The 19,269-nt window shown below is 41.8% G+C and overlaps 1 protein-coding gene across 8 annotated transcripts in view; it reads right to left on the bottom strand.

Moving 5' to 3' along the window:
• The window catches only part of TTLL5 (tubulin tyrosine ligase like 5), a 140,974-nt gene that overhangs the window by 9,399 nt on the left and 112,306 nt on the right, over window positions 1-19,269 (bottom strand). For 7 of the 8 annotated variants that reach the window (XM_061998318.1, XM_061998321.1, XM_061998320.1 and 4 more), the window contains 3 exons: window positions 17,881-18,040; window positions 9,799-10,019; window positions 2,497-2,582 (listed from right to left, as the gene is read on the bottom strand). In XM_061998318.1, coding sequence (XP_061854302.1) covers window positions 2,497-2,582; window positions 9,799-10,019; window positions 17,881-18,040 — 467 coding nt within the window. Of the gene's footprint in view, window positions 1-2,496; window positions 2,583-9,798; window positions 10,020-17,880; window positions 18,041-19,269 lie in introns of those variants that run through there. The other variant, XR_009818935.1, reaches the window with a different exon arrangement.

Genomic DNA, 19,269 nt, shown 5'->3' with positions numbered 1-19,269 from the left:
CTTTGCAGAAATGCTGACTTTTATTCTCTCTTTTATTTCATCTTAAGGGATATGTTCTCTAGAGCTTGAGTCACTGCACAACAGTATCTGCAACTGGTGTTGTCTTACACTTGCAGTACTAACCACCAGTGAACTGTTTTCTGGAGTGCCTGCCTCTCTCTTCCTTTGAGCACCATCCTTAATTTTGGTTACATTTGACACCTTTACGCTGCTTCTCTGCAGAGCTCTGTAGTTATCCTCAGATAGTCTGTCAGAAGAGAAGGCCAATTCAAACCTCTCAGATGTTTTTATACAGAAGTTTTGCCTGTTTCCTATTTGTCTCTGCAACTTTTCACAGCCTTCTGTCTTTAAATGCTTGTAGTTTATTCTGTAATCTGCTTTTGAGCTTGTGTCTCCAGTGCGCCAGCTGGTATCTAGGATACTAAATACATGTGAAACAGTAACCCCAAATAAGCTGCTGATGAGGGAAATTCGGACCCTACTGTAAGCAGTCAATGGAGAGAGTCAAGAAGAAAAACAGCTGTTCCTGCAGGAAAGACCAGAGTAGTTTCTGAGACACACAGACTGGGCAAAGCGGCCTGTGACGCATACCAGTGGCTTGGTGCAAAGCTGGAGAAAATATCATTCCCTAGTTTCCAAGAACAAACATTTTGCTCTAGTTAGTTCAATCACTGTAACATTTAGCACTGTTCTTGTAGTTGCACACCTCTTCAAGCAACAAGGAAGATTTCAGGGACCCACTCACCATGGTTCTGCTAGCCAAACAAGGGTTCTATCTAAGCCCTCACACTGTTAGCTAAATGGCAGGCTAAACTCTGTGTTGTAGCTTCAGAGAGGATAAGTTTAGTACAGTGTAACTAGCCTAGTCCTACCAAAAGAAACAAACTGAAGTTCTCAGTTCTCACTGGATTATCCTCTCTGGTATTCCTAGAGACAGTGTCTACCCTGAACTTTGTAGTTATTACCTGTCTGTACTCTTCCTGCAGCTCTGGTTGTTGCCTTCCATCATTAATATTATCAATCCTCATGCATGCGCTGCATAAGTATTCCCAGAAACAGGAAAGGACAGAAAAATGCTACCTACAGTTATCACAGACACACATATCAACAGCAGTATCCTGAGGAGATGGAGAGAATCTCTTGCAGAGGCTAAAAATACCTGGTGGGAACTGTTAAGAGTACTCTTAAAACTGTGAAAAAGAGGACAGAATTCAGCACACAATGCCCTTCGTTTATGTTCACTCAGCAAACCACTTTGGTCAACATATTGAGAACTCCACTTCTGCATTTACTTGTAAGCTTCTGTGTAACCTTGCTTTATATACTGTACTAAAAACCCAAACTATATAGTAGACCAGAACTTTTGCTTCAACTATACATAGACCGCGCTGTTGACATAATTTTATTTATTTAGATAATCCTGTTATATTCCATTCCTACACTGTCATGTTCCAATATACTGTAGGTTCTTTTTTTATTGACTATGGCTGTTCACTCCACAAAATGTCTGGTAGGATAACTGAAGTTTTTGGCAGGTGGTAAAGCGTGGGAGGCAGCTTGGAACTATATACTAAGTGCATTAGCTGAACACTTGTGCTAGAGAATTAGCAACAAAATCACTGATATTAATAATGAAAATGTCATCTTTATAAGTTTCAGAGCTAAATATCCAAGAGGTCAACAGGGTAGTTCACTTCTATGCAAACTTTTCTTTCAGCCTGTGAAAACACAGAGATCACTGTATTAGTGATACTCAAGTTATGTTTTCAGGGTTTTTGCAGGAAAATAATTTTTACAGCGTTCTAGACAACATATTCCATTACAACATCATCACGAATTACTGGAGGCCGTGAGTAATATGGGTTCATCAAGACCACACGCTACCTGCTAATAGGTCCGCAGCAATGAAATATTGATTGGGTCCTCATTTACTGAGACCTTAGCAGCAGACAAAACCATTTGAATCAATCAGCCACTAGGGAATGATGAAGATTTGATTCTATAAGTCTCAGTGATTTTTCCCTGGGGAAATTGCACCTCTACTGACTGACTTCATTATGCAGTTGATTCACAAGTTTCAACTATGTCTTTCTGAACTAAGGGACTTTAAGATGGAAGAAAAATGTAAAGAATGTCTTGGCCCTTTATTAGAGGCCGAGCTTAAACAACAGAGCATCTTTGAGCCAAAGCCTAAAGCAAAGAGGAGCCATTTTAGCCAAGTTTTTTTCTTCCCCAGTCACATTTTTAGGGATCTTCTTTTCCAACTCCAAGAAACTCAGCTTTTGCTCCCTTCTGTTTAATGACTTTAATCCCAGGAGGAATAAATTCTCTGTACAGCTGAAACCAAACTGTTACCTAGGAACCACTACATGCAGGGCAGGCAGCTCTGTTTCTTCTTATTGCTGAGAAAGTTTTTTCCCTGCCAGTTCTTGAGAAAGATTAAAGCATCCCAGCATGCCCACCCCCGCTTTCCCAGTCTTCAGCACTGGCACTCACCTGTGGAATTTTTCCCTGGCTCACAGGATGCAGCAGTGTGAAGGCTGTTCTGGAATACACTCAGTTGCTTTTCAACAGAGGTCACCCTAACAGGTAAAAGCATAAAAATTAGACAGAGATAAAAAGGGATTTACCACAGAAGAATAAGTCTCAAACACAAAACTGAGAATTCTCCAAAGTTTATATAATCTCACTGGGATTGTAGCCGTGAATATGGTATGAAGAAGGCAGTATCAGCAACAGACTCCAAAAAGGCAGAGCAAAGAAGATGAACAGTCAAGCCACCAGAAAGACTTTGATGTGCCTAAAACAATTAATTGTCCAAGCTGATTCTGGAGGATAAAGGAGATAGTAAGTGGGACTGGATCATCACAACTCAACTAGTAGTGCTGTGGTCAGTTTATTCCAGTGGTTTGAAGCATAACGGTTAAGCAACCTTAGAACAGAAATGCACCTGCTGGTAGAAAAACATTCAAAGTTAGATCCTTGTGTCCTTTTTCAGCAGAGACAGCTCATTTAGGAAACATTTCTCACTTCTCTTGAAAACTGAGACCCAAAAGATGCATTTAATACACAGTAGTCACGTGCCAGTTCTCAAGCAGATAATTTAAGCAAATCCTCCTGCATTTATCTCGGCACTTGAGTTACGACAAAACTATATTCTGTGGAGTATAACTGCACCTTCTTTAACTGTTAAAAAGATTCATTACCAAACGGAGACCACGCCCCCTTACATAAAAATGGGTCTATTCACAAGGCAAAGTCGTGCTATACAGATGCAATGATCTATTCTGTCCTTAAAATCTGTACAATAGATCCACCTGCTCCTGGTTTGCCCTCTCCTCCCTTATCCCTCCTGCCTTATCTTCTCCCTGCCCAGCTCTATTCTGATCACTCCAGACTTCTGCCTGTACACACCTGTATCTCTGCCAGAGTCTTCCTTCACTTATTCAGCTCTGCAGTGTTACAGTTACTGTGAGCTCTTCTCCAGAACAGCACTGTAATTTGCAATCACCATGTGATGCCCTCATGACTAACAGACCCAGGCACATGTGTTTCTGTAGTTTTGTCTGAAATCTTTTGCTTTCATATTTCAAAGTCAAAAAGTTTGGCCAGTGAGGGATTGCTGTGAAATAACTGGAGTTCACAGAGGAAGGGAGAGGGATGCAAATATCACATTTGCAAAATACAACCCCTTACTTCAGCCAGCCATAATGTGAAATGTTACTGTCAAATAAGATGCCTGTTTCCATGTGCATTGTCTGTTTCAGAGAAATCTGGATCTGTATTTATGGTTTATTTTGCTGCTGACACTGCATGGTCCTTCTGAAAACTGAGAATCCAGATGGAACTTTGTGCTTCTTACACATACATTCCATTCTCATAATTAACCTGTCCACTTTGTTAATGCAGCACATTAACAGTCAAACACAGCTAAATTCAGCTCACTCTTTTGTAGGTAGAATGCAAGACTAGTAGTTGAAAATGCATTCAAGAATGTCAGCAAGTGCAACAGTAAAAAACAAAAATAAAAACCCAAACCAAGAAAGTCGTACTTCTACCTTAAAGCGTGATTTACATTCAGAGTATCTTTTTGTCTCTATAGCCTTGCCCTTCTTTTCTGCCTATGCACAGCATACATTGATCCCTGCAGTTTCAATTGTCATCTCCACATTTAGCTCATTCTCAGATCTTCTTCTGAATCACTGACCTCCCACTAACACTAAGCTTACCTTTCACATTCTCTCTGCTGTCATGATGGAAGCTACGGTGCCAGAACATATTCACTGCTTAAACTCAGTTAATCCCTTTCCACTTTCCTCCTCCTTGCCAAGTTTCCTGCATTTAATGACTGGGTTGTTTATGCTTGCACTTTTCCAATGCAATCTATTGTTATGTTCTCCATTTCTACTTTTTTCAATACTACAAAAACACTGTTCCCTCAATTTAAATATCTATGATTGCACTTTTCTCTCTCTTATACAGCTACCCCTCCTTGAAACTGACACTGACTTCATTTAGGCACTAAACCAGCCCTAAGCTGTCCAGCCTTGGAATGCAAATTTGGAGGATGCTCTTGTTCCACAGGTGACAAAGAAATACTTTCTTGACAGAGGTTTGAAGACCTTTGTTTTAACAACCTCTTTCTGGGATGCTATGAACCCATCTAATGGTCCAGGGGCAACAGAACTGACACTAACAAATTCACAGGACAAAAACCCCAGGTTTGACAACAGGACAGCAACAGATGTGAAGACCCAGAGCCAAGGAGGCTTGTTGCTCCTTGTTGCTCTTGGACAAGGAATCTGCATGTGTATCTGTGTGCATGATCTGAGGCTAGCCAAGGGCTAAGAGCTACAAGGCCTTGTGAGCCCAGCTGTGTCAGGGTGTTAAATCAAGGCATGTCTCTCAGATGCTCTGCTTTTGCTGCCAAAAATGTCTAAGGGTCAGGCAGCCTGATTAACCCAGATGCTCAGAAACTACAAATCCCCAAGTATCCTGCGTTACAGCAGTAGCAAAAAAGTGAAGGGAGCTGCAGTAATGGTTGCCTACTTGCTCTCCTGGTGCCTGTCCTCTTTTCAGTGGGCACCTAGTTCACCGAGTGCTATGCTTGGGTCACTTAAGACACTTTGCACGTGCCTATGAACAAGCACACAGAGACAAGGCAGGATAAAAACCAGAATCATGGTGTTTTACAGGGCTCACACTGTGGCCATCATTCTGCATTTGGTGCATTTGCCAGGTCTGGCCAGCCTGCCCTAGAACAGCTGGCTACTGCCAAATGCAGCTGTAGTCAGGACTCCACTCCACTGTGGGATGGACTTCCTGAACACTGGAGAAATGCATCATCTCTAACCTATTTCTGTACTAGTTACAATACAGCAGAACTTCGGCTCTTCTGCTGCTGACACCATGTAAAACAAATACACAAAAGAAGAAGGTAGAAAGATTTTGTGCTGTGGTGCTGGGACTTGAAGAGATTATTATATGAGACTAGATTATATAAGACTATATTATAACAGTCTCAGAAGGCTTCCTGAATAGAGTTGTTGGGAATGACATTTACAGAGAAATTCAGTACAAGAAATTGCATCATGTTGATCAACCTCCCCAACACTTTGTGTTGTTCCAGTCTATTACTGGTGAACTCAGTGAGCTTCTTGCATGCTCTCTCTCCCTGATAATATTTTGTACTACAGGCTCCATTTCACATTCTTACTCCCTGTTGCTGCTGCAGTCCAGCAACTGCTCAGCAACTTTTTCCCCTTCTAAAATACGTTATTCACAGAGGCATTACATCAGTCACTAATTGGCCAGGCCCTGGGTCAGCTGCAGGGTCTGTCTTAGAATTGATTTGCATTAGCCCTGTCGGCTACAGAGGAAGCTTCTGGCAGCTCTTTGTTCAAAGAAGCCACCCCTGTAGCTTCCCTCACTACCAAAAACCTGGCCCTGGCAAAACCACTACTCTTTATTTACAGTAGTCTAATATTGACAGCCGATTTTTTCTCAGATCTCTTCTTTGACTGACAGTTCTGTTCACAGGCTGTGTTCACTGCCTTGCTCTACTTGATGCTGTCATATTTAGAGAGTAAGTTTCCAAAAAGTTACTATAGGAATGACAGCACAGAACTTTGTACTTTCTGCAACTTAGTAATTCCTAAAAGCAGAAAGATTTTCTGTCTACCACCTGTACCAGTTCACTCTCATTCTGACAGTTGAGCTAATACATTTCTCTACTTTGTATGCTGTCATCTGTAATGTGAAGATTTGATACACCAAATGCTGCTTCCAGAGACATCTGCTTCATTCCATGGCTTATGAATGCTGTATCTGTGATCTCTGCCTCAAAATGTTGCTCTCAGCTATTAGCAGGTCTCTTAATGATTCACAGACCTGTGAAATAGTAGTGGCAACATAAGCAGTAGAAAGGACAGAGTCTGACTCTTAGTAAAAAAGGTCTTACGTGTTAGCTGTTAAAAAACTATCTTTCTACTTGTGATATGACCACATTTAATCAAAACTATGGAGACCCGAGAGACTGTTTTATGGGGCTACATTTCAATGTAGAGCTACATATCAAACCATTTCTCCCAGTTAGTCTTTTTCCACACCATAACATGGGTCCCAGTTTTCCACTCTGTTAGCTTAAGCAAGTCAGTCTACCACCTTTTTCAGTTTGAGGGACTGAGTAAAGTTGAGAGGCTAGGAAGTGAAAACACAAGACTGAATTGTCTGGCTGCTCTATTACTTTTTTATGTTTTAATCAGGGAAGTGTCCAAGTTATTAGCCAGTTTTTTCATTAGCCAGTTGTGTTCATCTTTAGCATTTTATTCTGTTTGTAGTTGACCTGTCTACTACTTATTCTTTTATTCCACTTCTGGAAGGCATGTGTGCTGGCTGGGAGAGAATTGATGATGCCTGCAAAGAAGAGATAGGTTGATTTTAGTTTGTCTTTATGGTCTAGTCTCTGGAGAAATTCTACAAACAACTTTAAAAATAAGATCTTTATTAAGATGTTAAAAAAAAGCCAGGTGGTGCAAGAGCAGACAGGGGAATAAGGTCTGGCTTATCGAAATACATGAAAAGAGAGACACGAGGGGTTTAGCAACAGAAGGGGATTAGTTTCAGTGAGTCTTATGAAAATAATATATAGCACTGAGACCTTCTTTGAGGAAAGAGATCAGGAAAACAGCCAACAAGTATTAGGGGGTGAAAGTGAGCAGCAAATCAAAAATGACCCGACAGAGAAATAAAGCAGCCAAAAAGCCCAAATTAGATTAGATGTTATGGAGAGTGATATTTCCCATGTCATAACCTAAGGACATGATAGTCCACACTGGAAAAGCACAATTCTGGGTGCCACAGTTCAAGCATTCTGATGAACTGAAGAAAATTCTGTAAATTCAAGACAATTAAGGACTTGGCAGACAGAACTGCTATCTGAGGTTAACAAAACCTCAACAAGTCTGAGCAATGTTAGGAAACTCCAAGAAGCAGAAGGATATTCAAAAGACGGAAAGTATTTGCAAGGGCAAGCATACAGGGTGGTTCGGGAAGAAGGAACAAGGTACAATAGGATGAAACAAAGGAAAAATTCAGATTGCACATCAGGAAAAACTTTCCGATAAAAAGGTTGGCTAGATTCTTAAATAGTTTTCTATAGCACATGGTGGGGTTTCTGCTGCTGGAGTTTTTTGGATGCAGACTACACGCAGTGTCCAAGAATACTTTGTACAGAATAACCAGTGACTGCAAAGAACAGGCTGGATCATGTAAGACATCTTTTTCTTTTTTAATCTAGATTTCTTCAACACAGAAGCTTCTTTCTGTTCACTCTCCTCTGTCAATGCATCTCTGGTCTTTTCCTGACAACAATGAACAGACTAAATGAGACTGAGACGTAGCAATTTTTAAATGATCAGCTCTCAGTGTGCTGGAAATATAGCTGGGCACTGCTGTTTTCCATGTAAGCGAAAAAATGTTACTGTAAGATCCCATGAATGGCAAGAATGGGTTTGGAGCCTTCTGCTGGAAGACTGAAAGGCAACTTGGAAAGTATTTCCGGAGTGGCTCCTTGAAGCCCTCAATACTTGGATTAGTTTTCTGAAATTCTGAAGGAATCTTTTGCTTTTTTTTTCCCCTTCTGTGCATTTTTGGTGCTGAACTTTTTCCGGTTTTCCCACACTCCTGCCTGTCACAGAGCAGAAACCACAAAAATGCAGCAAAGTAAAGTCTGTCCAAGGAGCTGCAATTCCATCTCACAAGGATAAACATTTTGTCTGCCAAGAAGTGAGCACAGCACACCGGCATCTTCAAATACACATCCCTGCTGCCCAGCAGAGAAACTTCACTGACATAGCCTGTCACCTGTATTAACATGAGCTACCCAACATAAAAGAAATCTGATAGCAAGCCCACCAAGCATATACCTGCCAGACCTGATGCTCACATCTGCATTTCTTGAGTTGACAAAGTCTACTAACATCTTGTTTTCTTTTTACATAGTTTTGGGGATTATTTCAGTGTACTATCTCGTAGGATAGCAGGAGTGCAGGCAGGAAATACACAAGCTTCCCAAAGCAGTTCTGTCAAAGCTCCATTAATACATCTTGCAGTTCCAAATCTGACCCCACAAACTGACAGTGTCCTGGCACCTCATAAGAATGTTTTAGTAAAACTTTTCTCTTTAAATAGGAGGAGAATCAGGAAACCTTACAGGAACCTACTTTGAAAGCTTTACAACTCTGCTGGCTGTAGAGGAAATATAAGGCAGGAAGTTATGAAAGCAATTTTTGCCCTTCAATGTTCAGGGATGAAACAAGTATGAGGCTGTATGAGGCTATATGAGGAAAAACCTGATGATTTCATCTAAAGCAGTTCTGCCACTTGAGATAAACAGAGATCTGAGGAAGCTACTAAGAAAGGTAAAGAATAAGAACAGAACCCAGAAGTCTTGCTCACATTCTCCCATAATGCATAAAAGAGAAGACACATCAAGAAAGGGAAAGGGCAGAAACTTACAATGAATACACAATATTTGATGGTATATTTTTGGTTTTGAAGATAACACACATCAAATCTATCTACCTTAGAATGGCAAGCATCATATAAATACAAGCTTAGTAAAAGCTCAAAGAAGAATTTCTACAGATGAGAAAGGAATGATATAAAAACTAAATGAAATAAACACTTGTGCTTGAATGTGTAAGTCAATTATAGTGCATTACATTCAGAGGGGAAATTTGGCTAAAGGGAAGATTAGCTTGTTAAGGATATTGTTTAGGTTTTTGGCAGCTTCTTCTGACCTACCCGATTCTAGTCCAGATTAAAGATTAAACATAGAGGGAGTTGCTCAAGTGTCTACATATATATATATATTTACTACCACACTTGGTACTCTCAAGTTATTTGAGGCATCCGCGTGGGACTGGGACATCGAATACAAGATCTACAGAAGACTTGTGATCATCTGGAGAAGCAGCTGGAGGTCAGGTGGAACAGTCCTTGGCATCTAAAATGAGACTAGCAACCTGTACTTAGGTAACTGAATCTCACTGTAGATGAGACACTTCCCTGCTTCAGTCTGGTAGTTCATGTGTCTTTATGTTTGTATGACATTACAGTTTTACCTGCCTTACCATTGTGAAACACAGTACACACCTATTTCAGTTACACACAGCTCAGGTTATTCTGAGATTCCAAAGAGATACCTCTCAGAATCACATGCAGAGGTTCTTCTCTGATACTCCTCAGTGAATGAGTGCCAACTTCCTGATGTGGATGAGAAGAGATAAAACTTACTTGGAAATCCTCTGGGCTGCAGCCTTTCTGACCATTGCCTGGCTGTGACTTGCTGGAGGCTTTGGAACCAGCTGAGATGATGTACTCTGGGATGGCATCACTTTGTGCAAACTAGCTGCCTTCTGGATACGAGAAGTGGCATTTGATCTCTTGCAGGCATCACAGCCAGCTGGCACAGACACAGGACTAGTGTTGGATTGTGAGTAGTTAGCAAAGAGAGCCTGGTAAATAAAAAAAAGAAAAGAAAAATACCAGAGTAATTGGTGATTAACTCACTGAATACTGTTGAGAAAGCAGATGTGAGTGACAATTTTGTGATGGGATAATATCTGCCTGGTGAAGGCAATCCCAGGGCTCCAAGGACAGTCCCAGGCCTAAAAAGAAGAGTTAAGTGGTCAAGTCAGTGAAGTAGATTTTAGAGCTGAATTTTATACCCTTGGAAGCTGTGACTAGCTTCTAGGAAGGCAGATAAGCTTGTTACTGACACAGAATGATACAACTCTGGAATAAAACCCAAGAGATTCTATCCTCAATCCAACCTTGCAGTGGGCTCCTTTGACTGACTTTCTGCATTTATCTTGCTAAATTATTCTTTGCACAGAAGGGATTGAGACACAGTTCTAGGAAAGAAAAAGCTTATGGGGAAGATGTCACAATGCCAGTTCTTCAGTCTCACCCTGTAGGTGCCTGGAATAACAAAAAGGCAATAGGGTACCTTCTCTGAAGAGGTGGCTTTAGGTCAGCAGCTGACAAAAAGGAAATCCCCAGTAATATCACAGAGTAGAAAATATTTTTATTCCTATAGCAGGTGGGAAAGTAAGTATGTTGGAAATTTGTCACAGGGAACAAAAGAATCTGCATGTTTATTAGACACTGGAGAACTAAGCAGTGGACTGGAAAAGAAGGGAGTAGGGATGGTTCCCTACAGGAGCCCTGCAAACTGCTCAACTCTTTTCAGAAAGGAGGAATCTGCTGGGAGTTTTGCCTTGTCTTTCCTCGAAGTTAAGTCAGATTCCCAGGGCAAAGAGGCTTTGTAACCATGTTGTTTGGCAGCTAGAGGTCAGTGATAGGAGATGAGGGGAATAGCTGAGCACTCGCCAGTCACCTCAGCATGACCTTGGGAGCAGTGCCCTCCACTGTGTTTGTCCTCAGTTTCTTCTCTGGTGAAAAACACACAAAGCCACAGTGAGTGGGCTCCAGGCTCCAGAGAAAACCACAGTCTGAGGGCTGGCTGAGTCTCAGCACACAGACAGGAAAAGCCCCTCTCCCCCGCAATTCTCTGGCAAGTGGCAGAGCAGTGGTGTGTGGGAAGGCGTTTCTGACAGGCAGAGCTCTGGGGAGAAAAGGAAGTGCAGGAGCCAAAACAGGCCTGTTTCCTAACTACAGCTCACTCACAAGATGCCCTTGAGCTCCCAGTCTTTCTTAACCTCTCCCTTCCCTGAAGCCCTACCTTGATCAGTGCTTTCAGATTTTAAATAAGTAGATAGCACAAGTGCAGGAGTCTGGAAAACAGCAGTCACACCCCACCTCCCCCCAGCAAAACAAAGAGGGAACTTGCTTTAGTCTCTTGCACCTTCAAGTCTGACTCATCATGGGGTCGGATAGACACCTTGATGTCACTGGACCCCCTTCTTATTCAGGGGTGACATTTCATTGTGCTGTGTTTGATATTACACATAGTGTCTGTAAGTTCTTTTTCTTGTTATTAAAATCACTAAGACCATGCAGTCCACAAAGAATATGGTCTCAACCTCTGCCTCGTGATTACATGCATTGGCAAGTAGGTCCATGACTGAAGAAACAGCAAGCCTGATCAGCATCAAAAACAAAGTCTGATCAGCAAAAGCTGTGCTGAGACCTGCTCAAAGAAAGGTCATGGATGTTTTTCTTGGGGTAATGGACTTCCAAAAAAGCCTTTGACTCCACACTGTGCTGAGATTCTGGCTGCTTTCCAGGCAAGGATGGGGAGACTGGAAGCGGACACGGACCATGGCTTCTGGATTCAGCTACAAAGCATACTGCCCTGCTGTGAACTCCATGGGGACAGGACAGGAAACCAGGAGAAGCTACTGTGCAAATAAAGAGGGCAGCTGGGGAGAGCAGAGCCTGACCACACAAAGGAAGGGCTGGGAAGAGATTTCAGCACATCTAAGAAGTAGGAGACAGACCTCATCACTCAGGATTCTGAAGGCCTGGAGTCTAGAGAGAGCAGAAGCCTAGAAAAACCCTAACAGAGGCAGTCCTGAAGCAGGTAACACCTTTACAACTGTGGCTGCTGCAAGTAAAAAACTTCGAACAACACTTTCCAAGCTGGCAGATTTAACTCCATGTCAAGGAGATGCTGGCTTCCCTGACAAGTTCTTAGGGAAAAATACATAGAATACTATGAGACATTTTAGCTAAAACTGATGTAAAGCACTAGTGAGTTAATTCTCTTGTGTAATTCTCTGAGGAGGTAGGACAGCGTTAACCCTGACTTGCACATAAGGAATGTTAGTGCTGAATGAGAAAGTTTTCCCTAAGCCACAGACTGAAGCAATATGAAGAGCCAGGCTGAGAGCTCAGAGAAGATCCTGACTCCCAATCCCATACTTGCCTCATTAGGTCACACATTTCCTTGCTTCCACGTCTACACATGAACACCACACACAAAGCATTACCTGTACAAAAATAGCAGGTTTGAATGAGAAAATCTCAAGGTGTACAGCTTGTCAGTATGGACAATGCGATTGTTAGCCAGTCGCAGCTGAGCTCAAGCTGCTCATGATTAAAAGCAGGGAGGTACTGTAGTACTTTGAAGAAAAGCAGATATATTAATGATCTTCAAAAACAGAAGGAATGTTCCTGGCACTTACCATCCCTGTATCTAAAACCCATCCCTAGTACAGAAACAGAACAAATGCTGCAAGCAAAAACATGTTCATTCTGTGACCAAAGGAGGTAATAAAGCTCATTTACTGTGAATCTGTCTTGGGGCTGAATCTTATAGTATCTCATATAAAGCATGCCCCAAATTATACCTCCTTTAATGGGTTTAGGGCATTCTTGTGTTGAATTTCTGCTGTCTAACTGTGAGTGGTCCCATACTGCAGCCTTTGTCTTAATGGGAACAGTAGTGGAATCCCTATTCTAGATATATTACTCACTAATTTCATGATACTTAGAAAAAAGTTATATCTTTGAGAGTTCTATCCTGTAGTCACTCAGTTTAAATTCAATCAGCAAGTCTGAAAATGATGAGAGACTCCACAGTGTGTAAGAACTGATGCACAGACAAATATATTGCATCAAGATCCATGCAGTTAGTTCCAAATCACTACTGCTGGAAACTGAGATGTTTATAAGCAATGAACAATGACAAGAGTTTAAGAAAACAAAAAGGCAAACTCAACAAAATAAACCCCATCACTTTTAGAAAAGCAGCCACATTTCAGATGACATTGCAAAATCACAGATAATTAAAAGGCTTGGAAGACCTTTGGAGTCATACAAATTGCTAAGTGGACAATCTTTTTAATGTGTATTAATGTACTCAGTTAAATCAGTTTGGATGCAACAATCAATTCAGTTCAAAATTCACCAAGTAGCAATACAGACCAGGCTCAAAATGTACTATTAACTGCCACAGTGTTGAACTGCAGTAAGAAGGGCATCTTGAGGTCATCAAGAAATGTAAAGGAGAGAAGCAAATTTGTGGTATGCACCCATTTGCATCTATTCCTTGGTAAATTCTTCAGAATGAGACTAAAATATACTAAACTAGATTGGACTTGGTGCCTTTTCTATTGTGTCCCTTTTCATACTGGGAGTTCTGTGGGGCAAGGATTGGGCCACATCACTATAGTGGAAAGATACTTAATACATCTGGGCGTTAACATAATTCTAATAATAGTGACAGGATCAGAAACACAGGGACAAAATTTCAGCTGGTATAAATCAGCACAGACTACTGCTTTCAGAACAGTTGTTCTGCTTTACATAGACTGAGACTTTGACTCATCAGTATCACAAGACTGAAAAAGAAAAAATGGAAGTTAGCACATTTAGCGGGAAAACAATCTGAGGGAGAAAGCTGCAAAACAAGAGTGAACGGGAGACTGAAGGGGAAGAGAGAATGCAAATCTGACAGCAGTCCAATATATAATAGTTTAAAAAACAGTTTAATAATGCTTAAGGCTACATTCAAAGAGGCCCTGTGTTCTCAGGCAGGAATAATGCAGTTCTAGAAATACTAGGAATATTATTCTGAATGCTTAACATACCCAGTCAGAACTAAATAAACTGTTGGGAATTCAGAAGATAATAATCTAAATTAAAAGAAAAAAATGTTGCTGAACTTCATAAAATGGTGAATATTTCAGACAACACACCATATTTAAGTGACTGAGAGGAGAAATATTTAAGATTAATTTAGCCCAATGTTTCATGGCATAAAATCTACATAAGCCGCTGATTGCAAATGTGACCATAACTGACCACACAACTCATTAGCATGACTTATGTCTTGTTTAACATGAGCTTTTTTGATATAAGCAGGACTGACAGGAATCATTCCACTAAACAACTGTACTTTTCTTGTTTTAATTTGGTTTTTCTCCCCCATGTGAAATGTTTGGCTTAAAATTCTAAAACCGGTAGATGCTAGACTAAGCAGACAGAACAGTCACACAAGGAGGAGGAACCTCCCTACCAGCTAATGGCATCTTTCCAGTACAGGAAACAATTAGAGAATAAACGGTGATGGTATATTAACTGCCTTGCCAACTGCAGCAGTGATACTAACATCTAGGTCATAACATGTCACACAAAGTCCCCTTTAAACATCAAAAATACTGCTGTTAGCCTGTTTTTCTTGTCTTTGGTTTGATTTTGTAACTCTTGTTCCTGGACTTTGTTGATACTAGATTTAAGCTTCTTGTCTCCACTTTCAAATCTGACCCTTTCTTTTTTTTCTCTCCTCTTTCCTCAAGCTCTGTACTATCTCTGTTCCTGGGCCCTATCACTGCATCCATTTGTTTGTTAGATTCTCACCCAGTCAGTTTGTTGTTCTTCATTTTGCCCACGGAATGAAGTACCTATTCTGGCATCACAGACCTATTTCCACCATATTACACTGTGTAAATTAACATTCACATGCAATGAGGGAAAATTGTTGGTTATCACTCCTTCCATCTACACAGTGTTTTCTACGCTGTAAATTGTTAAATGCCTGGAAGAGACATCATCATTCTTAAGTGTCTGGAAAGTGCTAAACCAAGAACAGGTGCTGCCATAAAGAAGTGTGCAATAAGCCTTCATTGAAAGATACATCCACTGCATGGCAGATGACGATATTCCTATTACACAAATACTTGTCCAGGAACTTCCATGGTTTCCAATGCATCTATCTCTTAACATATCAGCCTGGCTTCATGTGCAGGCAGAAGCATTTGCCTGTATTGTTGATCATGCTTCTGTTACTCATTCCCATGCTATCTATATACAAATGGTTAGACCATCTGTCACAGAAAGGAGGAAAGACTGGCACCAAGTCATGTTGTGTGGTCATGTCATACTCGGGGTATGCCTTGAGATACACTCATAAATGCACTTCAGTCTCTGACAAATGGCTAGCCTGCCTTCAAATCATAGCAAGAACTTGAATAATCAGATGAAAAAGGCTTGGAGATATCCTTGCATGCATTTCCCAAAGCAGAGAGATCATGACACACAACGGGCCATCCGTTTTCAGGAATGTATTTCTTCTGTTGTGGGGAGGCTAAGGAACTGGAATGTAATAGGCAAGACAACAAAGGATGGAGTAGATCTCAATACATGGGAAGGAATAGAAGGGAAAGAGCAGGCAATTGGAAATGGGTGGCTTAGGTGACACTAACTAAGAAATCTGGTAAAGCCATGTAAGTGAGGAACGGGGGGTGGGGGGGGGGGGGAAAGAGGACAAATGATGGCCAGTGGAAAAAGGTGGGATGGAAGTCAAAGCAGTGTGAGTACGAAGATGTAAGGCAGGGAGTGTGTAAGCAGCAGAAAACATAAGGCAGTTCTTGGAAACGGACTGAAGCCTGAGAAGCTAACTAGCAGAAGAAAGAGGTCAGTGACAGGAAACTAGAGAGGGAGCAGGGAATAGACAGATGAAGACGAGGGTACTGCAGTGAATAGGAGGGGCACCAGAAGATCAGTGCAACTGTGACTGGAAGGGGAGGTCTAGCTGGCTCCATACTGTGTCTAGTGGGAGAGGAAGTGTCCAAGAGACAATAATTTTATTAAGCTGTGGTTTTCACTACATAAAGTCTGAAAGCTCCCATGTTCAGCAAATACTTTCTTCATTAATGGCAACTTCAGTTCAGCTTGAGCCCTGCGGCATGGCAATGGCCTCAATACTGCAACTCCAAACTGCCTGGCTCAGAAGAAGGGAGGGAGAGAAAAGAGGGAGACATTCTGTGGGTGAGAGGAGGTTTAACAAAGAATCACTTTAACAGAAACTCCTGAGTAATGGCTCTGCCCCAGGCCAAGAATAACATCAGCTCAATGTCAGCAATTAGAAGAGGGCTCAGCCAGGCCCCATGGCCAGCTCCAGCCTCCTCACAGGCATAAGCCAGCTTACAGCCCTTTCCTGAGCTCATGAGCAGCCACAGCTGCCCACCCAGAGCCCCCTGGATGGAGATGAAAAGAAGACCTCCTGCTCAGAGGAGCAGCAAGAAGACTGTAGGTGAGGGAATTTGGTGATGGAAATTGTGTGGCTGACTGCAGGCCTTAAATGAAGAGTGCAAGGAGCAAAGGCAGAAGGATCTCTCCTTCAGATGTTCCCAGAAAAAGATGAGGGCAATTTCTTATAACCTTCTCAAGGACTCTGCACAGTGACTCATCTGCTTCACAGAAGACAGAGTGAGTGTTTAGACCTCTGCACGTTAGCTCTGACATAGTTTTGTTGGAGCCTAGTCTTGCCAGACTGTCCAGTAAATAGCTTCTTCCTAATGGAGACCAATCTCTTCTGAGTGAAGGTTTGTTCACCCAAAAACTTCCTTTTTGTTAGCAGGAAAATGCTTTGGACATCATTCAGAAAAAAAGAACAGACCTCTTTCTCTCCATAATAACAAAGAAAGGTAATGAGTGCATCAGTGAACTCATTGTAACCTTGGAAGATTCCCCAGGCAGGATGGAAATGCTGTTACAGACACAGTGGTCCACCCTTGGCATCTAAGTGTCATCCAGAACATCAAGAATATAAAGACTTTTTCACATTTCCTTTAGCTTTTGGAACCTTAGCCCACCTTTCACCTTGCAATTGTAACAGAGTCACGTGTCCACCAGACGGTTCCATGCAAAGCAGTGAAAGGAGATCTTAAATGTAGTAATGACAAAATGTGAAGGAGGCCCAGAGAAGATTTTCAGGGCTGCAGAGAGAGCTTGTATCTGGCACCAGGGTCAGTGACAATGCCTCCTGCACATTGAAGGCTTCTAAAAGGAATTAATACATCTGTTCAAAAGAATGAAGATTTTTCCCAGGTAATTTCTGAGTCCCCTTAACACATTGATCTTTTGATAACTGTATCGTATGAGAAGACATCTTGGATGGGGAGAATTTATTCAAGATGAAACCTTGATGAGGTCTGTTTGCCAAAGAGGACACAGCTGCCAACACAATTTTGAGACCCTATGTTTAGAAACCCTGAAATACAACAGTGACTCAGCTTGAAGCACTACATAAGAAGAATTCAAGTCAAAGCAGTAAGATACCATCAGTGACAAGATTAAGTGACAAAAAACTGTGGAGACTGTAGACAGTTTTAAGGCTGTCTGAGGCACTATATGGGGATGCCCTGAACTGGTGCAGAAAAATAAGCAGCAGCATGCCAGTAGCCAAATCCATGAGGATGACAACTCAGTGGAAGAAGCTATTGGGAGCTACAGAATCAAAACGCTATCAAATGCACTGCATTAGTTTTATTAGTTTTGTGGCAATGCACTTGAAGAACTTAATTCCTCCACAAAACCTGTGCCATATGTGCTGGCTCTGGATTGGTTCTGCACATCTAACACACAGTCAGCACTACTGCATCCCAGGCAGGATGTTTTCTTAGTTACCTGGTGCTGAGCTTGGCTTTGCTCCAGCTGTTGTCGTGGCTGAAGTTTCTGTGCAGCAAAATGGACCTGGTAGTTGGGATGTGCCAGCGGACTCTGTGTGACCTTGTAGACATTGCTCTCCATCTCTCCTTCCCAGGGAAAACAATGATTCTCTGGAAGCCTGAGAAAAGAAAAGCCATCATACTTTCACCACTCTGCATATAAGAACTCCTGTTTACAATGTATTGCTGCTTCCTAGAAATCCCTTAATTCTTAGCCATCTATGAACTTGCAGTAAGTGCCTCCAGCAAGCACAACACCTGCTAGAGGTTCCACATGCCAACTATTGTCTTGCTAAGAAGTTTTGTGAATTCCCATCTGGGACTATATTACCAGCCATAATACCATGCTTGAGGAGAACAAAGGGAAAGAGAAGAAAAATTCTAAACTAGAGCATGTCTGTGGCCGATGAGCATTGAAGAGAGGCAGAGCTGCAGTAGGAAAAGAGCTAAGGATTTCCATCACTAATGAGATAATTATTTATTTGTCTTTATAGAGATTTTGTTAATACAGTAACACAAGGCTTATGCCAAGAACACACATGGTACAGTGAGAGTGGAATAGAAGACAGACATGCAGTACAATATCCATAGAGAAGATAAAGGACTAGCAGGGTGAGGTTGCAACTAGGGCACAAATTGGCTTCATATAGTAACAATCCAAAAGACCTGAGGGGATTGCTCATTCCTTTCATCATCAGAGTAATGCAAGCCTTTCCCAGAGAAGAAAAAGCCTCCTGCAAAGAGGTAAGAGCTCTTACAACCCAGGCTTGTATGGTGGGAGTTCAGCTGTGGCCTGCAACATGATAAGTACCAGCAGGAGCTCACTGACTTGCTTTGAAGTTTGTAAGCCTCAGCAAGAAGGCAGCACCAGCGTGCTTCTTAACACAAGGCCAGGGGCTTTGCAGAGAGCAGGTGGCAGACTGACAGGGCCACAAGGTGTCCTGAAGAGGTTACAATGACCAGCAACTCACGTATCCTGTGCTCACAAGACAGGATGCCATATGACCCACTGAATCCTGACACTCGGGCTAATAAAACCTTCAAGTCTCAATGTCTGAACTTCCCAAGTTCCTGCTGATTTCTGTCATGTTTCCTTCAGTCACTCTTTCCAAATGGTTCCTTTGGATTCCCAGGGCAGACTTCCCTTGTATTTCCTATGCATGTCATAAACGACTGGCATGTAAAAGATAGTTGGTGTCCCTTACATTTCACGCCACGATTCAGAGTGTAAGTCATGACTTTGGCAAGGGAGTTAACTGCAATCTTCCTGCTTGAGTATCCTGTCAAAACTTACAACCTAGATTCTTTGAACATGTCATCGCTTCCCATGAATATGTTGCACCTTCTC

This window comes from Colius striatus, chromosome 6 (genome assembly GCF_028858725.1).
Source record: "Colius striatus isolate bColStr4 chromosome 6, bColStr4.1.hap1, whole genome shotgun sequence".
Taxonomy (NCBI): Eukaryota; Metazoa; Chordata; class Aves; order Coliiformes; family Coliidae; genus Colius; species Colius striatus.
The sequence above is the reverse complement of the archived record's forward strand: the minus strand, read 5'-3'. Positions and strand labels throughout refer to the sequence as shown.